Source organism: Suncus etruscus, chromosome 18, assembly GCF_024139225.1.
Source record: "Suncus etruscus isolate mSunEtr1 chromosome 18, mSunEtr1.pri.cur, whole genome shotgun sequence".
NCBI lineage: Eukaryota > Metazoa > Chordata > Mammalia > Eulipotyphla > Soricidae > Suncus > Suncus etruscus.
The window spans coordinates 32,268,837-32,292,034 of NC_064865.1; the positions used below are offsets into that span (position 1 = coordinate 32,268,837).

Here is a 23,198-nt window from a genome sequence, read left to right on the forward strand (position 1 = left end):
TCACATGGCAGGCATTTACTGCAAAGGGCCTGCTGATGAATAATGCAGTGAAGAGCAATGGCCTTCTCTACACTCTCCTTTTCAAGTTTTTTTTTGAACAAGTGCCACCAGTCCATTTTTCCTCCCTGTCATCGATAGCGCTCCATTGGTTATTATTCCAACAAACATCTTCCATGGCAAACCTGCATTCTCAATGGCATCACACAGATGCCAAAATATCTCATTAGCGGTGGTCTGGCATGCATTGGAATTATTGTGAGCAGCTCCTCTGTCAATTCAAAATTGCAATCAATACCTCGGACATAAATTGTGAGCTGTGCAGTGTCTGTTATATCTGTGCCCTCGTCAAGAGCAACTGAGTATGCATCAAAACATTTGGCTTTCTCACACAGTTGATGATAAATGTCACTTGACATGTCAGAAATGCGCTCTGCCACAGTGTTGGCAGAAAGGCTGATTTTGCTAAACTGACCTGTCTTTTCTGGACAGATAATACTTGCAGCCTGTAACATGCATTTTTTTTTAACAAACTCTTCTTCTGTGAATGGTTTCCCTGCCTTAGCAATCATCTCACTAATCATGTAACTAGCTTCCACTGATGCAACATTCTCTTTGGTTGCTTTCTTGAAGAAATCTTGTTGCCTCATTAGACATGCTTTAAGACAGGCAACCCGCTTGGCTCTCTCATTTCCTTGATATTTTGCACATTCCTCAGTATGTTTAGTTGAATAATGGCATTTCAAGTTGTATTCCTTGTGCACTGCAACTTTCTCTGAGCAAATAAGACATGTGGAGATGCCCCTGTGCTCAACAAAGAAATACTGCGTCTCCCACTTTTCCTGAAATTGTCTGTGCTCGTCATCAATCTTTCTCTTCACTGCAGGCTTTGATGAAGTCATGATGAAGGTATGACAAAATCTAATTCTGTAATAAACTTCTCTCCCTTCTCTCCCTTAGGCCTCCGATAATGCAAGGGACAGTGGAAATGACGTCTGCGCTAGGCGCAAAGTATTGGCGTTTATTCGCTTACCGAATATTCGCAATAAAAAATTGCATTAGTGGCGTAGAGTTTCTCAAAGTAGTTTCTGATTACCCTTTGAATCTCTGTCATATCAGTAGTGATCTCTCCTTTTTCATTCCTAATACGAGTTATCAAGTTTCTCTCTCTCTCTCTCTTTCTTTGTTAGTTTTGTCAGTGGTCTATCAATCTTGTTTATTTTTTTCAAAGAACCAACTTCTGCTTAGCCTGTCTAGAGTACAGGCGGGGGTCGGGTGGGGAGGAGGGAGATTTGGGACATTGGTGATGGGAATGTTGCACTGGTGATGGGTGGTGTTCTTTACATGACTGAAACCCAAACACAATCATGTATGTAATCAAGGTGTTTAAATAAAATATTAAAAAAGATCGCATTAGTAAGAAAAAAATCGCATTTAACATTTGCATACCCCGAACAAAACTGCTCGGGGTATGCAAATGTTTAATGCAATTTTTTTCTTACTAATGCAATTTTTATTGCGATTATTTGATAAGCAAATAATCACGAATACTGCGATATTTGAAGGCCGGCTGTGGGCCACAAAATGAAGTAGGAGGGCTGCAAACGGCCAGTGGGCCGAGAGTTTGAGACCCCTGATGTAGAGTGTTTGGAGTCAAACTTGGGTCAGCTGTATGCAAAACAAAAGCCCTACCCACTAAGAAAACTATCTTTCTGGTCCCTGTGATATGGGATTAATAAGAAATATATTTATTGGGCTCTACTCCTAGTTCTAGGCACTAAGCTTCTAAAACTTCCCTGAAGTTTTTTTTTTTTTTTAACTAAGATAAGTTCACTCAGAACATCTTTTGTTCCAATACTTTATCTTTGACCCCTGATTCCTAGCATAGGTCTCCTTAAACCCTGGATTTCCAAATAGTAGGAGGGTCTCTCATTCTATGGATGTGACAATGGGTGTACTCCTGGAGGTTTCAAAGTAATGGCTGTTCATCAGCTTAATAAGAAGATTGGCACTTTCAATTCCAATATACCCACATTTTGTTGAGAAGGGAGAAGTGTTGAAATTGAGGTGATTGATTCATCACATCTATGTAAAGTTCCCATAAATGACAGGTCACAAAGGGCTGCAGCTCCCAGCAGTTAAGCACAAACTGAGATAACAATGAACAATTTTGTGGCCACATTGCTTAAATAAATTAAGAATATAAAGATCTATTAATTAAGAATATAAAAATGGCATTGGGGTCAAAACCTCAACCTTGGGGATCTGATTTTGACTAGATAGAGGGGGTCAGCATTAAACTAATGGGCAGCACTCCCAATGGGTTTCCCAGAGAACTGCTTGCTGTTGTAAGTACCTCCCACATCTGGTGCCTAGCTATGTCACAAATGAAGTGCTCTGTGAGGTAGTCAAAGCCGCAGGAAAGAAAGACATAGAAAAGAAGAGCTGGCATTTTCCCTACACTGCGACCCCCGGGGACCCCGGCCCGCAGGGTGGATGAGGGTCACGAAGTTATTCGTGAGTCACGAAGAGAATTCCGACCTGGAAAATAAAAGAGGGCTGGGAAAATTGATGGACTCAAGACGAAAATCCAATCAAGAGTCAAAGTTTATTGAAAGGGGGCTAGTTTTTATAGCAAGCATGAGAACGTTTTCAGACAAAAGAGGGGAAGGGGTGGTTCAGTACTTTTCCATCATAACATTCCCATACATCACATATTTTTAGGGGGGGGTTATTAGTGAGTTATACATTTACTAGCAGTGATCCTACTTTTACTATACCTCTACTATAAGTGATCCTGTTATACATTAACTATAAGTGATCCTGGGATGCTCTGTTCTGTTAACAATGCTACAGATCTAATCTCAACTTGTAGCCTTTACATAGCATGTTTGTTCTTTATCCAATTACCTCTGGTAAAAGCTTTTTTTTATGGTCGGCTTTTTCTTTTTAGGTTCATGGGGGAAGCGCCACCAGTAACCTGTCACGTACACAGACTTTTTGTCTTCTCAGGCATCAGAGACTCCATATTGCTCTCTAGTTAAAGGGCCTCCAACACTACACAGGACCAGAAAGATCTGTTTTTCCCAATACTGAGGTTTAGTCATCAGGAGACCACCATTTCCCTTGCTGTAGTCTTCCCAGGTTCCCTCCAAGCTCTCAGTGGATCTTTATACTGTAGACCTCCTGGGGGAGGCCAGCTGTGTCTGTCATTGTCTGTGTTGCTATTTGACTCCAATAACATGTGCAAATGCTCAGTAAGTAAGAGGGTCATTCAGATCAGGGAGAGGGATGTGTTATGGGGGAGAACAAAAGAGAACCAGTCTTGGGCCAGCGAGGTGGTACTAGAGGTAAGGTGTCTGCCTTGCAAGCGCTAGCCAAGGAAAGATCGCGACTGTGGTTCGATCCCCTAGCGTCCCATATGGTCCCCCGGCATCCCATATGGCCCCCCCAAGCCAGGGGCAATTTCTGAGTGTTTAGCCAGGACTAACCCCTGAGCATCAAATGGGTATGGCCCAAAACAAACAAACAAAAAGAACCAGTCTGCTATAGAAACCATCCTCAAATACAAATGTACCTTAAAGTCAATGGAAGCAGATTTTAAAACACTCCAAAAAACCAATTCCCCATTTCCTCATCTTACAGATTGCATGGGAGTCAAGTTGGTATAGCAAAGGATTCTTCTTCAAATGCCTGGAATAAAGATTTCCATGTACTTGGACAGGACAAGGAATACATTTGGGATTGTAAGGCAACACTTTTCCTCAGAAACTGGAGGAACTACTTTATTTCTCATCTTTCCTTCACCTGTCACCTGGCATTCATGCCTCCTTCTCTCCATTCTTTCTGCCCTGGGTTCCATGATCCCATATGACACTCCGAGGGGTATCTACCTACACTCTAGTAAAATATCATGAGGGTTTCTTATAAAATATAAATATAAAAATTTCACGAGTTGGGTGAGAATGCCCCACGCACCATGTTTCTTACCCCTTAAATGGACAAGTCTGATGAAGCAGGGTAGTGGTGGGGAAATAATACCTAGCAGTCAGAAAATTAATTGGAGTTAGTCTGCTTTACTTCATGGCCTGTCTCTGTAATGTGCTGTCTATCTGCCATGTGCTCATTCTTCTCCATACTCTCTCTGTCTCTCTCTATCTCTGTCTCCCTCTCTGTCTCTGTCTCTCTCTATCTCTCTGTCTCTGTTTCTGTCTCTTTGTCTCCATCTCTGTCTCTCTGTTTCTCTGTCTCTCTCTGTCTCTGTCTGTCTCTCTGTCTCTGTCTCTCTCTGTCTGTCTCTGTCTGTCTGTCTCTGTCTCTGTCTCTCTCTGTCTCTCTCTCTGTCTCTCTCTGTCTCTCTCTCTGTCTCTCTCTCTCTCTCTCTCTCTCTCTCTCTATATATATATATATATATATATATATATATATATATATATATATATTCCCCAGAATCAAATCCATCAAGGTAAGGGAAGGTCCTATAATCCAGGTGGGTTTTTACATCTCCAAGGAAGAGGTTATGGAAAAAGGAAGTTGGGGGAAGAGTTCACATTACAGTTTCTTAAACTCAGGTCCTTAATTCTGAATTCCTTAACTCTGAATTCTTTCATCTTCCATTAAGAGTGAGATGTCTACTTTATCTTCTCCTACTTGAGAAAATCTTCCTTGCCCACTAGGTCACACAGAAAGAACATCATTTCTCAGATGTGGACAATTAGCCTAGAAAGAAACTGCTTTCCATTGATGTCCATATTCTTGGCAAGGAGAAAGGGCTGTTCTAAGGTTTGGATTTTTGCCCTCCCGCTGAATGATTACAAGGATATATATATATATATATATATATATATATATATATATATATATATATATATATATATATATATAATAAGGAAGAAGGTTACCTAGACCCTGGAAGAATGTCATCACACGTCATTCTCAAGGCCTTATTTATTTGACAGATATCCGGCACCCTTTGTGCCCTGTTCCCCATAGGTTATGCCCTCTCATACCACCAGTTTTGACTTATATTCTGGAAGGTGTGCATGGTGACAGTGATCTCATTTGTATGATAGAGTCCTCCTTGTTGTTAGCTACATGGAGGAGAAATTGGGTAAGTGAGGAAGAAAAATGCCTGTGTTCAGTGAGAAAAATTGTGAGGGACATCAGAATATGGAGCAAAGCATTCTACCACCCTTTCTACCAAGATATCTAGGCTTTCAACCTTTAAGAAAAATGCATGATCATGACCAATAAGGAGCTTCAGGATCTCAGCATGGCTGAGAAATAAGGGCAGCTAAGAGGGGATGAATTTGGAACTCCCATACTACCTGCTTTTCACTAGAAGCAAAAGGAGTGAAAGAGATACCTTTTTAAGCCAGATTTGGAGATGGGGACAACAACTAGCAACTACTATCAACTGTATTTTTCCATCCTGGGATAGATAGGGTGAGAATATAGAGCTTCAATGATTATGCTCCTCCATGACTGTGTAAGAAGGCTTTCTCTAAGGAACTCTCTCATTCACTGCTGGTGGGAATGCTGTCTAGTCCAGCCTTTATAGAAAACAATCTGGAGAAATTCCTCAAAAAACTGGAAATTGAGCACCCATATGAACCAGCTATACCACTCCTAGGAACACAAAAACACAATACAAAAATGCCTCTGCACACCTATATTCACTGCAGCACTATTTACAATAATCAGAATCTGAAAACAACCCAGATGTCCAACAACAAATGAGTGGCTAAAGAAACTGTAGTACATTTACTCAATGGAATATTATGCAGCCCTCAGAAAAAATGAAGTCATGAAATTCTCTTACACTTGAATGAACATGGAAACTATTATGCTGAGTGAAATCAGTCAGAGGCAGAGAGATAAACTCAGAATAATCTTACTCATCGATGGGTTTTAAAAAATAAAAGACATTATTGTAATATTACACAGAGACAATAGAGATAAGGCTGGAAGGACTGGCCTATGATGTGAAGCTTACCACAAAGAGTGGTGAGTTCAGTTAGAGAAATAACTACACTGACAATTATCATAACAATGATAGTGAGAGAAATAGAATGCCTGTCTCAAATACAGGCAGAGGGTGGAGGAGGAGGGAGTTGGGGGTATTGGTGGTGGGAATGTTGCACTGATGAAGGGGGTGCTCTTTTTTTATAACTAAAACCCAACCTCAAATATGTTTGTAATCATGGTGCTTAAATAAAAATATATTTTTTAAAAAATAGAAGGCTTTCTTTATGGCAAGCACTGGACACAGTGCTACAGGAAAGAACAAGGGGTATCAAAGAGAGAAGAGAGAATGGAAGTCTACAGACTATGTGGGGTCCTTGGGGGGTCCTTGGGAGGATCCTTTTCTACCATATATTCCCTCTAAACAGTACAGACACCCCCCCTCATGACCCCAAGAAGCTTCATGCACACAGGGTCTTTTTTTTCATGGCTACACTAACACTGTTGTTAACTCCAGCAGTCCCTGCTATGAAGGCAAGAGTGACTGAGAAAGATGGGGTTCCTCTGAGCACAGAAAAATCTATCTGTATTTCCTATCTGTATTTCCTTCCTATTGCTAAGGAGCATCTTCCTCTTCCACATTCTGCTTATCCACTGTCCTATTGGAGGGCTCAGGCTCAGATGTAAGTAACTGAGTAATTGGCCAAGGCCTGGGAGCTCCCATAGGTAACTGAAGAAGATGCCTACCCAAGGAGTCTCCAAAAGACACCTGAGGTTCCCATCTTTCTTCCACAGGAAGAGGTCATCAGGCCTTTTAGATGAGGTTCCACAAGTACATCTCCCTCACCCTCAGAAATGTACTTGAGCTTTCAGTACTGTTCTCAGGCCTCAGTGTAGTGAAAGATCTGGCTGGGCCCACATAACTTGTTGATGTTCCACATGCTGTGGAAGTAGACATGCAGCAGCAGGTGAACTGCCCAGTCACCATTGGTGAGCATAACATATCCAGTTGAAGCTAATTGCAACATTCTTGGCCAGGAGACACCTCCAATACACATGTGTAAAGGATATGAAGGAGATGAGGAGGACCATGCCAAGGTAAAGTACTGAGAGAATTGTGCAGAAATGCATAGTAAGGAGGAACAAGCAGGAATTGCTATGCAGACGGCACAGATAGGGAGGATCATTTCCAGAGTATTAGTTGGGAGGATGCTCTTAAGAGGGCTATGAAGATAATAACCTTTAGTGGAGCATGATACAGAGAGGATTGTGCAGGAAGGATCTTGTAGGGAGAGTCAAGTAAGAAGGACCAAATGAGAAATATTGTTCAAGGATCATATGGGAAGATAAACAGAGGATGGTTAAGGAAGAACCATTTGGGGAATACTATAAAGAAAGGGCTGTGTAAAGAATATATTATGAAAGGTCATGCCTGATGGATTATGCATAACAGGTGGTTTGAGAGAATACACTCTATCACTTTTCTCCTATAATAGTCAGATATTGAGAGAGTGGCTTCAATTGGGTCAGGGTTGAAGTGAGATCAGTTCTATAAGTTTTGGCACAGAGGAACCAGAACAGGACCAGAGCATATTCTTTGAAGGTCATTTGGGACAGAGAAAGGGCAACTCCACCTAAAGGTTAATGCAGGAAGTAGACAGAGCAAAATGTTAGGTGGCCAGGCACGTACTGAAAGTGGGAGGGGAAGAAAAGTCACTTAATCTGGGAAGCATGAGTCCTTAGCTGCCACAGGGGCTTCTAGATCTTCACCTCAAGGAGAACGACATTGCTGCTGTAGATGCAAACTTGGCTGGGGAGCTGAGCACAGTGCTTGAGCATGTAAAACTTCAGGAAGGAGGCTCTGTAGGCTCCATATGCTCCTAGGGGGCTTACCAAGCCCTGGTTTGGGCAGCATGGGGTCATCCAACATAACCCACACCAGAACTAGTGGCAGCCCTTTGCTATCTCACCTACGTGGAACTAAAGAGAGGAGGAGATAAAAGGAGCCTGGAAGGGTGCCACAGCTGGGCTCCTGGAGAGGTCAGACCAAAGTGTAAGGGAGCTGGTCAGGAGCCCAGGAAAGAAAAGAGCAGAGCATACAAGAAAGCATTTTTAATAGAGAGCAAACCTAGTGTGCTGGTGTATTGTTCTCAGCATGGCACCACAGATTTGCTGCTAACCTCTACAGGGCTGTGTGGAGATTTGTTCTTGGTGTGGTGGGTAAGAATTGGGCCACACTCAGCAGAGCTCAAGGGATGCTCCCTAGTACTGTGCTCACCACTTCCTGTGATGGTCCAGGGAATTATATGCTGTTAGGTATCAATCAGGTTGTCTGCATGCAAAGCAAGTGCCTTACCCCTGACCTGCAAATTTGTTCTTATGTTGCTATTTTATTTTATTAAAAGTTGTTATAATCAACTTCCCATTAAACAAGACACCATGTTTCCATCTGTCAGGAATATGCCACAAAAATAGCATATCCATTTTTAGAATTTATAAAATTATACTAAAAAGCTTATATATGGGTGGATGTTGGAAGCTTGCCACAAGTAGCAGTGCAGTGCAGTTAGGGCAGAGAAGGGACCACTATGAAAATAGCTGTTCTCTTTGGACTTGATCGCTCTGGACAAGAACCAGGTGCTGAAAGAAGATAAAGTGATATGCATGATACCCCATCAGTTGCAATATTACAACCCACAGTGTCTAAAAGAAAAAATAGGGAGAGAGTAAAGAGAGAGGGAGAGAGAGAAAGAGAGAGAGAAGAGAGAAAAGGAGGGAGAAAATGGGTCAGAGGGAAACAAGATATTTATGGAAGGAAATGTTCATTATAAGGGGTATTGTATACATTGTATGACTAAAATTCAACTTTGAGCAACTTTGTAACTGTGTATCTCACAGTGATTTGATTAAATAATTTATTTTTAAAAAATAATAAAAAGAGAAACAATTCTCAATAGTATGGGCATGTCAATGAATGGTGCATCCTTAAACATCATCATCTGGGCATGACTGCTGAAAGACACCTGGTGCCATTTACCTATAGGGATCAGTACAAAGATTCTAGTGTTCTGCAGAGTCAGACAGCTGCTGCACTGATTCACCTCTCAAGAAGAAAACTGTTGATAGATGATGGTCTTGCTTTAAGTAGGTTTGTGCAGCTCCTGGTAGAAGGCATCTATTTTTTGATAGTGGTGCCAGAAGGCTCTGTTTTGAGGATTCAATTTCTGGTAAGGAGTGGGTGATAATACTGGTTTTTTTATGGCAATTATCCAGATTCCAGTTCCTCCACAGTCAAAGAAAGTGGTGTCATTGAAGGCATGGGGCCAGAAGGAGCACACTCACCATTGGGACAACCACTAGTAGGAGAAACTGGGTAAGTTACAAAGAACTCTCATGGGAGCACATCTGACTGACCACTGGATAGTACCAGCTTTCCAGTACTTAGGAGTTACCCACCTGGACCTAGAGTAGGAGGCCTGGTGAGTTATTGCAAAGTGATGCAGATTTTGTCTCCAAGTGATTGCAATGTGACAGTAAGTTGTCTTCATTACAGTACATCCCGATCACTCCAGCCAGACCAATTCACTCACTAGAACTTCCTTTCTATGTCTCTGTCTGTACCTATCTTTGTCTCTTTCTCTCTCCTTTGTCCACTCTTTATTCCCACTTTGTTGCATAGCTGACTAAACTCCCCAAGACAGAAAGTTGAGGTTTTAAGCTATAAAATGTAAGTTTAAATGTCATCTTCATTACAGTTTCTGAGTGAGCTTGTCCTATTGTTTAATGTGCCTCAGTTTCCTATCTGTCACATATCTACCTTGCTCAAAGTGTAAAGATACCCAAGTCTGTAATGAAAAAGCAAGTCACATAGCCATCCTCTTATCCGATTGACATAAATGATAAGTATTGATACAAGAATATCTTGGTATTTCTGAATGCATGCATGCATCACTGAAAAAGATTTAGAACTTCGATCACTGTACAATTAAACAGCTATAATATGAGCTACACTTGACATTTTTAATTTTTAGAGGCCATTTTAAATCAGAAGAGGAACAAGAAAGAATATGACTTACTGATGGAACAATTGTCTTTCACAGGTGAGGCCCAGGGTTCTACCACCAACACTGCATAAAATATATGTATATATCAAAAGAACCAGGATAAATTAATTTTAATAAAATCCAGAGAAAGAATATAGCTAATTCTAGCTTCATCTCCATCACTACACATTATTCCCCAAACAGTATCAGGTGTGATCCCTGAGCAGAAAGCCAGAAGTAAGCTAACAGGTAACACTAACAGATTAGTTTTTTTAACAAACTAAAAAAATCATTTTAATAATATTTTAATATGCTGTCATGAAATGTGAAATAACATTTAAATACATTTAAATGTTCAATAAAACTCTAATTTGCTTATAGTAAATGTTCAATAAATATTTGTTATATAATATTAAAATATTATCTAAATATTGTGATTAACATTTTAATAAGCTCATGTATTAATTTAAAAACCCAAATGGTAATGAGCTATTTTACATTCTCTTCATACCTAGTCTTTTCATTGATGTTGTTGCTGTTTGGGCGGCCATACCCAGAAGGATTTGGGTGATACTCTTAGTACTGGGGAATGGAACAGAAATCAGGATTCTCACATACAAAGTACATGCACTCGGCCCTTTGAATCATTCCCCTGTCCTACACTAGATCTTTGAAATTCATGGATTTCATGCTAAAGGCACATTTTTCCTGTTTTTTAATCATTTTTATTGAGAGCAATGTGAATTACAAGTCTTTCACAGTTATGTTTTAGGTACAGAGTGACAGTAAATTGGGGCAATTCCCACCACCAGTGTTGACCACCATCTGCCTTTGTTCCCATTATGCATTCCATACCTCCACACTTAGCCCCCTGGACTACTAGTGTAACAAGTCCCTTTTGTGTATAGCTTGTTGTGGTTTGGGTTCTTGGAAGTAGAAACACTAAGAGGTATAACTATTAAAGAATTAAACATACATAGAAAATACAGCTATCCCTGTTAAGTCTTTTGAGATAGTCTTTGGGAAGGGATGAGATCCAGTGCACACTTTTTTTTGGTGAGTTTTGTTTTGGGAGGGCACATCCATTGATGCTCAGGGGTTACTCCTGCTGTGCACTCAGAAATCACTCCTGGCTTGGGGGGACCATCTGGGACGCTGGGGGATCAAATCGCGGTCTGTCCTAGGCTAGCACCTTACCTCTAGCTCCACCGTTCCAGCAGGGCACACTTTTGTCCCACACATGGCCATATCGAGACTGAGAAATGGTTTGCAGCAGTAAAGGATTGGGTAGTGTCTTCGAGCTGGGGATCCTTCTGGAGCTGAATCTGGTGGCATGCACCAATCCATGTAGGGGTTGTGAGTGAGAAGAAAGGGCTGCATAGAATGAGTCAGCAGGAGTGGTGGTGGCAACTTCTTGCCGGACAAGAGATGTGGGACTGAGAAGATGTCCTTTCATTTTGGGAGCTGGATGGTGGCTTGTTGGGGCAGGGAGTCAGTCATGGTTCCTAAGGAGTTAAGATCTGAGGGTAAAGAGGGTTAAATAGGGAGAGATAACAGGTCAAGATTGAGGGCGTGAGAGGACAGAAGAAGGGGTTTATAATCTGAACAGGGAGTTTGGTAGGTGGTAGAGGGGGGTAGGAGGGACAATATATAAGAGGGGCTATATACAATATAGGCATGGCTTGTTTACAGTATAGATTAGGCAAACATAGAGAATTCCCCTGCATACAAACTCATGCCCTCTTATAGACAAATGTTAGAGATCTATTCGTAGATTGTAGTTTGAGGCCTGACCCTTATGGATGAGAGTGCTTAAGAAATCATTGAATTAATAAAAATATAAATAAATAATAATAGCTTATAAATGAAAAAAGAAAAAAGAGAGAAGAGAAAAATAAAGATAGAAAAAATAAATAACTAAAATGGGTTGTTACATCGGAAGGGAATGATTTTCCCAATTTCTTGGCTCTTCTTCAATGGCAGGTGTGAACTTTGCCAAATGAAGCTTTCAGAATTAGATTGTACATGGAGCATTTTAGGATAAACATAATTTTCATGACTGGATTTCTATGTAATATGGAAATGAGCACTATAAAAGGAGTCTACCTTCTGTAGTATCATCCGCCATGTCTTGTGCATCGTGGTTTCTTTCCTGGAAAGAAGCTGACAGCATAGGCATTATGATATAATAGTACCATAGTAAAAGCACATTTTAATTGGGATTTTCTCTCTTCAAGTGATCAAGTGCTACCTCTGTTAGTGATTCCTCTTTTGGAATCAGAAATCTGGAAAGACAACCCCTATATTATTCCCTTGATCACTCCTAGAAGAGATGAAAAATTGAAAAGATGGTGTAAATAATGGACTTCAACTTTGCTAAAAATCATTTTGCTGTAACCTTGAATTTCTTGATTTTTTAAAAGTCACTAAATGAGGGGGTGCTTATTACTTGAAATAATAGCAAGCATGACATGAGATCATGAGAAAAACATTTATAGATGAGAAATTGTTGTTAAAATGTGTTAATTTATGTTGGGAAGATGCGTCACATGGAAACAAGTGTGAAAGTACAAGACCAAAAGTGAAAAGTGGAGTCTAAAGAGAAAGAAAACAAAGGTGTGGATCTCCTTGAGGTAGGAAATAAAAAACAAATTCTGGCAGCCTCCCCTTTTATCACTAGGTGGGCAACCATAGGCTGGGAACTGGCCTTCTAGTAGCTTCCTGCTACAAAGACTTCCTTATCCTGAGGTTCTCCAGGGCCCACCAACTTTACTTTCTAATATTACTGCTTCCTCCTTCCATTTCCAGCATAGCTCATATCCTCAGGGCTCTTTAATCCTAGCATCTATTCACCCTTTTTTTCCTCTTCTCACCTAAACCATCCTTGAGGGCACCACCCCCACCCCCAACTCACCAGCAGTGAACAGATGAGCTCAACTCTCCAAATGCTTGCTTTGAGGTCCCAGCACACTGAAAACATGTTTGTTTGTTTGTTTGTTTGTTTGTTTGTTTTGGTGCCACACTCATCGGTGCTCAGGAGTTACTCCTGTCTCTGAGATCAGAAGTCATTCCTGGGGTGCCGGGGATTGAACCCATGTTGGCCATGTTGAACCCATGTCTACCCACTGTGCTATTGCTCCAAGAAGACTTTTTTTGTTTGTTTTAAAGCCACACACATATCATGGTTTAGAAGTATCTTACTCTGTGCTCAAGATCATGTATGGTATTCCAGGGATTAAAATGGGTATGAAAAAAAAATGGGTATGGATGTATGCAAGGCAAAGGCCTTTCTTGAGGCACAATCTTTCCAACTGAGATGTCTTGAAATATAACTATTATTTGTGATTTTCTCAGCTCAAATAAACATTGTTTGATACCAACTATATGCATACCAGGCTTTGTGAGAAATTTATGCCTGTAAAGAGGATATCTTACTTATTTCTCAAGAAACTTCTGAGGGAATGAAAGTTAGTGGTTAAGTCTGCCAGTGAAGCGTAGGTACTTCCTTGTAAGATTTCAGGCCTCTGTGGTATAGTCCCGACAGTCTGTACTAGTTTCAACATGGAGGCATAAGGAAGGGATGGTTTGCTCTTGTTTTCCTGATAGGAGGACAGTCAAGAAACATTATGCCATTTACCCTTCACCTATAAACTTAACCCCATTGAAGTGCAATAGCATCTTAGGCCAATCCTCTTGCTGGGCAAACAGATGCACCAGATGACACAGAAAAACCTCCAATCTGAGAGCATCAGAGATGGAGCAGTGGACTTCTCTTTCTGTTCCTCCATCCCTTTAAGTTCTTTCCCATTAAAGATAATTGGAATGATAACTGTAATAAGGAGACCAACCATTTATGGAGCTCTCAGCTGTGTCACTGTGCTAAAGCACTTTGAAAGGCCTGTCTTATTTGCTCCTCTCAGCAGCCATAAGTGTGAGATGTTATTTTTATATCCATTCCACAGATAAAAAAAAACCTAGTTGTCTTCCACAGTGAGAGTAGATGGGAGATTATTAAGCCACAGCTTAAGGAAGGATGAGCAGGAATGCCAGGACTTCCAGAAACACTCTCTTTCTCTCCCAGCTTCTTGATTTCCCCAGGCCTCTGCCTTTACACTTCTAGAAGAAGTTAAATTGATTTAAGGAATTGAGACATAGTACTGCAGGTAAGGCACTTATCTTACATGTGGCCAGCCCAGGTTCAACCCCCTGCATTCCATATGGTTCCCAGAGTATTATCAGAAGTGATCTCTGAGCACAGAGCCAAGAAGAACCCCTAAACAGAGCCAGGAGTAATCCTAAAACAAAACAAAAGAAATGGAATTGGAAAAGAAATAAAGGAAAGAAAAATAAATAGAAGCAACAAAAGGTATATTATAGGTTCTTTGGAAAATGATCCCCCATTCCTATCAAGTACAGAGCAGGGAGGGACCAAGTAAAATAAAAGTGAGATACCACTGGGTTTCTATAACAACACTTCTGGATCCTGCAAGGACAAGAGTCCAATCATTTGCCTAGCCTCACAACCTGAAGGGGTTGGTATATGTGAAGCTCCCCAGATCTCCACTGAGCCTTTTGAGAAGCTCATACACTTACTTGCCTGAAACAGGTTAGCTCCTCCCACAGTTCTACTCCCAATTCTCCTGAGGACAGCTTTTCCAGGTTGCCTTGGTCTCACTCTTGGGGTCCACTGCTGCCAGCTCGAAGAAAGAATCTAATTATTTGACTATTCATGACCTGGCCCTCTTGCCCTGGACCTTACGATTACCCTTGGCTACGCTTGCCCAAGATGGAAAAGTCTTTAAAGTGCTAACACAAAGACCTAAACTCCCATTGCAAAGCCATTTGTTTCATATTTGAAAAGACTCTCAAGCCTCACCACACATCACAGATTCTGTGCCTGCAAAACTTTTGATAGATCACTGGCTATTGAAGGACATACATGATTGAATAGAAACCTGGAGCTAGCTCAAAAGGTGCAGGCACCAGACCCAGTTTTGACACTTGGCACCTAACAGTCTCCAACTATGTTCCTGATGAAACTAGCACTACTAACCCAAAGAAGTATAGCATCAATAGTCCCTATTTTGGTGGCCTCAGATTCCCTGAATGCTGTTTGCTCTTCCTCTACCTAAAGTAAGGACTAGAATAGATGAGTTGAAATCTAAATCCGGAGCAGCATTCAACATACTATACATTTCCACAATTCATAGAATCATTTCGCTGGTGATAACACTAAAGGAGCAATGACTTTATCCCAGGCTATTTCTTCTGAATGGAGAAAAGAAGAATACCAACCCATCCACAACTGCTCAGGGGTGTTCACACTCATGTCTAGGTGCTCCCAGAAACTGTTATATATAAGCTCTTTGGATGGGCTTGGATGGATGTGGATGGTGATGGAGGCCTTTCTCCTCCAGCCCAGGACCACATGGCTCCACCTTCTCCAACCGGTGGGTAATTTGGTTCTGGAAAGCAGTGGGTAGAAAACTCATCCACAGACAGGCTTCAGGAAATATCCGCTTTATTTGCCCTGGCCAACATGTGTGGCCTATAATCTTAAACCTATTTAAGCATGACCAGCTTGCCCTGTGTCTAGCTTCTTTCAGCCATCTCTCCTCCTGCCTCCTTCTTCATGCAAAACAACAGCAGGTCCTTCTATGAGAAAGCAAGAAGTCAGCTGGACAAGTGCAATTGGATATGGAATTCAAACAGATGAGGCCAGGCCCTTCTGGGTAGTGGTATTGTGGCAGTGTGCCAGAATGGCAGGCTCCTTCCAGCCATCCTAAAGTGATGAGGAAATCTATCCCATTCCATTGACATAGCCCTGTCAAAGCTGGGGAGTAGTTAAGGATCTCAGAATTTAAGCCACTTACCAGAATGGGTCTGGAAGAGACTGGTCAGAGCTGGAGAGAAGCTGGGTAAGTGACAGCTCATTCTCTAGTGCCCTCTGCTGGTGAATGACATCTCAACAACAGGCTACAAAAATGGCTGAAGTAAAGAGAACCTCAATCAGAATGTTTCAAATTAGAACAAGCACACCATTATTAGGAGAAACCATGTCAAAAAATAAGTTTATAAAATATCTCACTCATCTATAATATAAAAAGATAAAAATATAAGGAAATAAACAGTTTCAATGACAATCCCTTGGCCTTGCATTGTGTAATTGAGATTATCAAACAGTAGGTAAGATGGTGGAGAGGAAGGAGCCTTTGAACTAGAAGATAGGACATGCTGCGGGTTGGGTATGCAAGTGGTGGTAAAGTACACTATCTTTACATAAAAGACATAAATATTGGGGAGGGGGAGTGTGGGAGATATGGGATGCAAGATGGGAACGGGGGTGGAGAGAGGATAAATTTGGTGAAGGGAATTCCTGATTCAATGTTAATATGTAACTAAAACATTACTGTGAAAGATATGTAAGCCAATATGGTCAAAATAAAAATACATAAATATTAACACTATTATAGCCATGTGACCTAAACTATAATGATAAAAATGTGGGTTCTTGAGAACTGATCTTCAGAACTGAGCTTACTAAGGGCAGGGGCTGGGTTGGAGGGAAGCAAATATTTTGGCGAAGAGTATAGTATTTCATATGCATGAAATCCTATCCTGAACAGTTCTATAAACCACATTGCCTCAGATAAAATTTTTATTAAACAGATATATAATAGAATATGGGTTCCTATTTCATAGGTCTGGAGTGCAGCCTGAGAGTCTGTTTTTTGGTTTAGAAGTTTTTGCAAGCTATAAAGGGCCATATCAGATTGTGGTCTAAAGCACAAGCTTTGTATTTTAGACTTTGGGTTAGATACCCAAAGCCCCTAAGTATTCATCTCATTTAGGGACAGACCTAGTTTTAGCAAGGTTCTTGGGAGATCGTATGTGCCCTGCTGCCCTGATAGACACACATTCCATGGATGTGGAATATATGTATCCACATGTATTTTTAAATCTAGTAGTAAACATTTTCCGTGGGTCCAGGCCACATGTTGCTAGTTCTTCAGCTATATATTAGAGGCTCCTCCAGAGCCCTATCTATTGGAACCCTGATGACAGAAACTCTTTTGCTCATGAACATACCCACCCAATCTCCCCAAACAGTGTCACCTGCCTTGTCATTGGGGAAAGACAAACCAGCCCTACTCCACCCTTGTTCCTGTCCCCACCCCTGACTTCCCACCATCTTATGTCACTGTCATTCATTCTCGGAGATTTGCTGCCTAAGGTAAGGGGAGCACAGGACAGAGAACAGGGGCTCTGGGCTGATGAGGAAAAGGAGAAAAAGGTGGGAAATAAAAAGAACAGGTCAGGGGACTATTGTTTTGGATAGGCAAATAGAAAACAGAAGTAGGAGGCTGGAAGATAGAGAAGTGCATATGCATGGGAAGGGGAAAAAAAATAAAAGAATAAAAAGAGGGCCCAGGCAAGCTGGCCAGTTCTATCCTAGAAACATCCAGGACTTGGAAAGGAAAAGAAGTAAGAGATTAGTCTTGTACTCTCAGCACAAACTTCCCCCTTATATCTGACCAATCTCCTGTAGAGAGAAAGGAGACTGTAATAAATGGTGTGAAAGACATCAAACTGGAGGAGGGCCTGCATTTTATCCCATATGCAAACAACTTATCAGCAACAGCAGATTAATACAGCTTTTTTTCTCATCAAAAGTCAAGCAATCAGTACCTAGTAACTTGTTGCTCCAAAGGGCTGGAGGAGAGAGAAGTAAGGAGGACATCTCCCAATCCCACAGGGGTATTTACAATTTCAGAGATGAAAGTGCCAGTTGAGTTTGAATTTGGGCGGAGCTTCCAATGGGGTGGGAGGGGTTAAGTTTGTTGTCTGGGAGAGTGAGATAAACCCTGAGTGTGACCTTTTCTTGATTAAAAACACTCCTGCCCCAAGGATTTTATCTGCTGCCTTTAGAACACAATTCTGTCTGGGTGGGCTGTCAATGTGGTGGCATTCAGTCTAAGACACTTTTTGTCTGAAACTTTGGTGTGTACTTGGCCCCATGCTACCTAACCTGAGATAAAGAAGATACCCTTGTACCTAGACCAGATCTCCTGGGATCTACAAAGAGTAGGGGAGGGGTACAGGGAAAGGTGTTACCATCAATGACTCAGCTTTCTTGGCTCAGCCCAGAAATTGGGTGAGGGACAAGTTAGACTAAGTAACTCAGGAAAGGACAGGGGAAGATTCACTATTGCCTCCATCTCTGCCTCCCCAGATCTTGCTTCTTCTTGGAGAATGTGGCCTCAAGGAGCCATATTTGTGGCTCTTCCCCTCCTGGGGCCCATCCTGGTCTGGCTGCTCACTGGCCGAGGAATGTCTGCCTGGTGTGACAACCCAAAGCTGCCCTGGTGCTCACACCACAAATTCCTGTTACTTGTGTGGACAACTATCTACTCTGTCATAGGGTGAGCACCTTTTTTTTAAACTATGGCCATATCACCCATAGAGGGTGGGAAGCAGGTCCCCCTGTACCTAAACTACTACTGAAGATACAGCTCACTAAAGGGATGCTTCCCTGGTCCTGGTCCTGTGTAGGTCCTGTGTAGGATACCAATCATCCCCCTCCTTTCAATGTCTATGTCTCCCCATCTTATCCCCAGCTCACTGTGCTTGACTCTAAAAATTGAAAACAGAAATTTGCAAAAATTTCCTATCTTTCAAAAATACATTAAACAGTTTACCCCTGGATCCTGTTATCAGACTATTATAAATATTGACATTCAAATATTTGTATAAATACTCATATTATTATAAATAATATCATTATATTATATACATTATATCATTATATAAATGTTATAATATCATACTATTATATGGTTTCTAGTGCTGCCTTAGCAATCTACAAAATAATTCTCTTTTCATCCCATTGGAGGCTTAAATAGGCTAAACACCATGGGACTAGTCACAAGGGTCCCATTTCAATCCACAGGTGTGCCCCTTAGATATTTCTCACAAAGTTTCTCACTATCTTCTTACAGTTATGCTTCCTACCTGGTGTGGAAGGACCTGGGAGGGGGCTTTGGGCGGCCCCTGGCCTTGCCTCTCGGCCTCTACGCCACTCAACTTTCCATCAGCTGGACTGCTCTGATTTTCTTATTTGCAGCCCACAACCCTGGTCTGGTAAGACACAGAGGGCTTAGAAGTGGGAAGTGATACCATCAGGCCTTCAAAACAGATAGCACAGCAGGCTGATCAGGGGCAAAAAGGGAACAGTCTAGCAGGCTGCTCTGTAGTCCAGCCAAGAGCCTGGAGATTTGGGATCTGGGATCTGATCTGGGATTCAGGGTGCTGCACAGAAGTAGAAGTTACCTACCTAACCTCCTTATTCCCCACTCAGGCACTGCTGCACCTGCTGTTGCTCTATGGGCTGGTGGTGAGCACCGCATTCATCTGGCACCCCATTAACAAGATGGCAGCTCTGCTACTACTGCCCTACCTGGCCTGGCTCACTGTGTCAACCTCCATCACCTACCACCTATGGAGGGACAGCCTCTGTCCTAAGCAGCAGGCTCAACCTATGGAGCAAGGGGGCCACTGAGGCAGTGGGTATGGATTTGGGAATGGGGCAAGGAAGAGGTGCAGAAAATAACCAGCTGAGCTGTGGAGGGTAGAAAGAAAAGCTAATGAGAGGAGTCAAGGGTTGATGAGCCCTGGTCCCCTGGGCCCAGTTTGACTCCAAATTCAGAGAAAAGTGAAAGAAGAGACAAGGCCATTTTAAACTGTTAAAACCTACATCAATAAACATTCGATTCACTATCTCCATAAGCAGAATCCTTTTTCTCCCTCTAAAGGCCTGCTGTGAGGTGAATGTGGGTGTCCCATCAGGGTTGCCAGGAAAGTGAGGTGCCTATCCCTCTGACTTAGCACACAAAAATGAAGGTGAAAGTTGGAAACTGGGAGTGGTGGGCACACCAGCTATATCTACTCAGGGGTGCTCTACGTATATCCCAGATATTTTCAACTTAGATTTTAATGTCCTATAAAACAAAATATTTTGTTTAAAGTTACACTAAAACAATGGGGCCAGAGAAATAGTACAATGAGTAGGGTTCTTGCCTTGTATGTGGCAGATCTGCATTCAATCTCAGCTACTCATACAGGTCTCTAACCCATGTCAGAAGTGGTCTCTGAACACAGACTCAGGGGTAGGCCCTGAAAACAACTGGGGTGTGGCCCCAAAACCAAAAAGCAAGAAAAAGAATTACACTAAAATAAAATATAAAAATAAAAAAGGATATTAATTGGCCTTCCCTGCCCTGAAATCCTGAACATCCTTATGCCTGCAAGCCCAGGGACTCCATTCCTCTGTTCTGCATTGCTGTCTTTTACACTTATGCCAGGGATAGGCCTGATCTAATATCTGTCTACCCTCTAAACTCAAAACCATGAGGATGTGCTAGTGGTCTGTGCAAAAGCATTACTACATACATGTCTTATATCAGAGTAGGTAGGGCATGACACTTCTATTTCCTGTACATTGTACAGTCATAAATCTCAATGAACTCAATAAGTAACTTAAGTTGTTGACAATTTTCTGGACATATCCAAATAACATCGCATGGTAGGGAAAATAACCTGAAGAGCAGATGTATTATTAGTAGTCATCTGGTACAAATAATTCTCAAGTAAATGGGAGTCTAAACATCCACTATTAACACTCACAAACTTGAAGGAAAAATGAGGAAACTAAACAAATCAGTTGCAGTTGTGGATAGGGACAGAAACCAAGCAAGTCCACTTGAGTTCAAAGTGCTTGAGCCTAGACAATAAGAACCTAAAATCAAAATTCACTGCATTAGCAGAAAATTTAAGCAAAAACTTGTGAGCAATATTAAGCAATAATTAGACAAGAAATTCAAAGAAAAACATTTTCAGAGGATGAGAGATTCCACACAAATATAATTGAAGGAGCTAAGAAACATACCAGCAACCCATAGCAGCAGCATCTCATAGGGAGAGCACTGTATAGAAGAACCTGAGGACAAAATAAAAGTCAGCACTGATAATAAAGTTGAAAAATAAAAGAAAGACAATAGGATGGAAGAAAATTTAAGATATTTGATGAACAAATGCAATAAATAATAAACTCCAAATTATAAGAATATCAGATGGTAAGGTAGAAGGAAAGGGGAAGAACCACCAGAACAAATGATGGAAGAGTTAATTGCTGAGACTTTCCTACCATGGGAAGGAGACAGGAGAGCAAATTCAAGAGGCCAAAAAATGTACAAAACAAAATAGATTAAGTTAGAAAAATACCAAGACACATGGTAATCAAAATGGCAAGAACCAAATAGAGGCAAACTTCTAAAAGCAGTAAGAGAGAAAATTCTTAAATGTAAGGGGAATAACATAAGAATCATAAAAGATATCCCATATAAAATGGCTCAAATAAGGAAAGAATGGAATGGAATATTAAAATTACTACTGAACACAAAAACATTTAACCTGGAATCCACTACTTTGAAAAGCTCTCATTTAGATTGGAGGGAGAGATAAAAACATTCCGACAAACAAGAAATGACATTTATGATAAACAAGCCCCAAATAAACTACTGTCCAGTTATATAAACCAAATAGCCAACTGTAGAAGCAACAACTCTATACAATAAAATGAACCTTTATATCACTAATATTCCTGAATGTCAATGGGCTAAATTTTTCCATAAAAAGACACAGAGAGGGGCCCGGAGAGATAGCACAGTGGTGTTTGCCTTGCAAGCAGTCGATCCCGGACCAAAGGTGGTTGGTTCGAATCCCGGTGTCCCATATGGTCCCCCGTGCCTGCCAGGAGCTATTTCTGAGCAGACAGCCAGGAGTAACCCCTGAGCACCATGGGGTGTGCCCCCCCCCCAAAAAAAGGCACAGAGAGGCAGAATAGATCAGGAAACAAAATCCATCCATTTGCTGCTTACAGGATAAACATCTAAAATCATAGGCTATACCCAGGTTCAGAGTGAAAGGATGGAAAACAATACACAAGCCAATAGAAATGAAATTGAGAAATCCATACTCATATTAGACCAAATTGCATTCAATCTAAAGAAATTAGAGACAAGGATAGACACTATTTATTGATCAAGAAAAAAAAATAGACCAGAGAATTACAAACTAATTAACATATGCACACAAAAAATTGGGTCAATAAAGTTTGTAAGACATTTACTCACAATCGAGAGAAATGCATGAATGGAAACAGATTAGTAGTGGGAGATTTTTACAGAACACTCACACTTGAATAGATCCACTAGACAGAAGAGCAATAAAAACACAAGAGCCTTAATCCAGAGAATTAGAAGAGATGGTACTAACAGATATATACAAGGCCTCCATTATCAAAAGCCAAAAATACATTAATCTCTAGTGTACATAGAATATTCTTCAGAATAGATCATGTGTTAGATCGTAAGTCTAACATATAAATTCACAAACATAAGAATCCTAACAAATATCCTAACAGATCACAATGCCACAGAGATAGAAATTAGCTATAAAATAAAGATGTGGAGAATTGTAAAACCTGGATTCTGAATAATACACTGCTAAATAACAGCTAAATTGAGGAGGAAAACATTGTAGAAGTAAATAGGTTTCTTGAGAGTAATGATAATAAAGAAACAATTTACCAAAATCTCTGGAACACAGCAAAATCAGTATGAGGGAGAAACTTACAGCAAAACAAGCCTACAGTAGAAAGGAATAAAAAGATAAAATCAGCAACTAAAATACACACCTTAAATATCTTTAGAATCAACAACAAATGTATCCAAAGGCTAGTAGTAGAAAGAATATATTAAACACCAAAACAAAAATCAAGAATATAGACACCAATAAAACAATGGAAAGAATCAATGAAACCAGAAGCTGGTTAATCAAAATAATAAACAATAAAAGACAACCTTTGGAAAAAAAGAGAATATGTTCATATTGGGTCAAAAATGAAAGAGGAGGGATGGGAGCAATAGCACAGCAGTAGGGTGTTTTCCTTGCATGCAACACGGTTGACTCAAGAGGAACCTGGTTCAATCCCCAGCATCCTTATATGGTCCACCAAGCCAGGAGTAATAACCCCTGAGTGCCACCAGTTCCAGTAAAAAATAAATAAATAAATAAAAATAAAGGAAGAAAGGAAGGGAGGGAGGGAGGGAGGGAAGAAGGGAGGCTTGGAGGGAG

The 23,198-nt window shown here is 41.0% G+C and overlaps 2 protein-coding genes across 2 annotated transcripts in view; one reads left to right on the forward strand and one right to left on the reverse strand.

Moving 5' to 3' along the window:
• Positions 1-9,366, reverse strand: part of UNC5CL (unc-5 family C-terminal like) — a 13,038-nt gene extending 3,672 nt beyond the window's left edge. Inside the window, 5 exon segments of the mRNA XM_049764756.1 lie at positions 6,886-6,934; positions 6,937-6,976; positions 7,535-7,595; positions 9,079-9,146; positions 9,148-9,366. Of these exon segments, the coding sequence (XP_049620713.1) occupies positions 6,886-6,934; positions 6,937-6,976; positions 7,535-7,595; positions 9,079-9,146; positions 9,148-9,366 (437 nt within the window).
• An 8,891-nt stretch (positions 9,367-18,257) lies between these two features.
• TSPO2 (translocator protein 2) lies at positions 18,258-19,563 on the forward strand. The gene is made up of 3 exons (XM_049764757.1): positions 18,258-18,427; positions 19,004-19,145; positions 19,363-19,563. The coding sequence occupies exons 1-3, from the start codon at positions 18,258-18,260 to the stop codon at positions 19,561-19,563; spliced, it is 513 nt and encodes a 170-aa protein (XP_049620714.1).
• Positions 19,564-23,198: the final 3,635 nt, after the last annotated feature.

Bases quoted from the DNA above. Each gene is read 5' to 3' on its own strand.
- TSPO2 (XM_049764757.1), top strand. From the start codon at position 18,258: ATGTGGCCTCAAGGAGCCATATTTGTGGCTCTTCCCCTCCTGGGGCCC. The intron at 18,428-19,003 runs GTGAGCACCTTT...ATCTTCTTACAG, and splicing joins ACTATCTACTCTGTCATAGG to TTATGCTTCCTACCTGGTGT. The intron at 19,146-19,362 runs GTAAGACACAGA...TTCCCCACTCAG, and splicing joins CAGCCCACAACCCTGGTCTG to GCACTGCTGCACCTGCTGTT.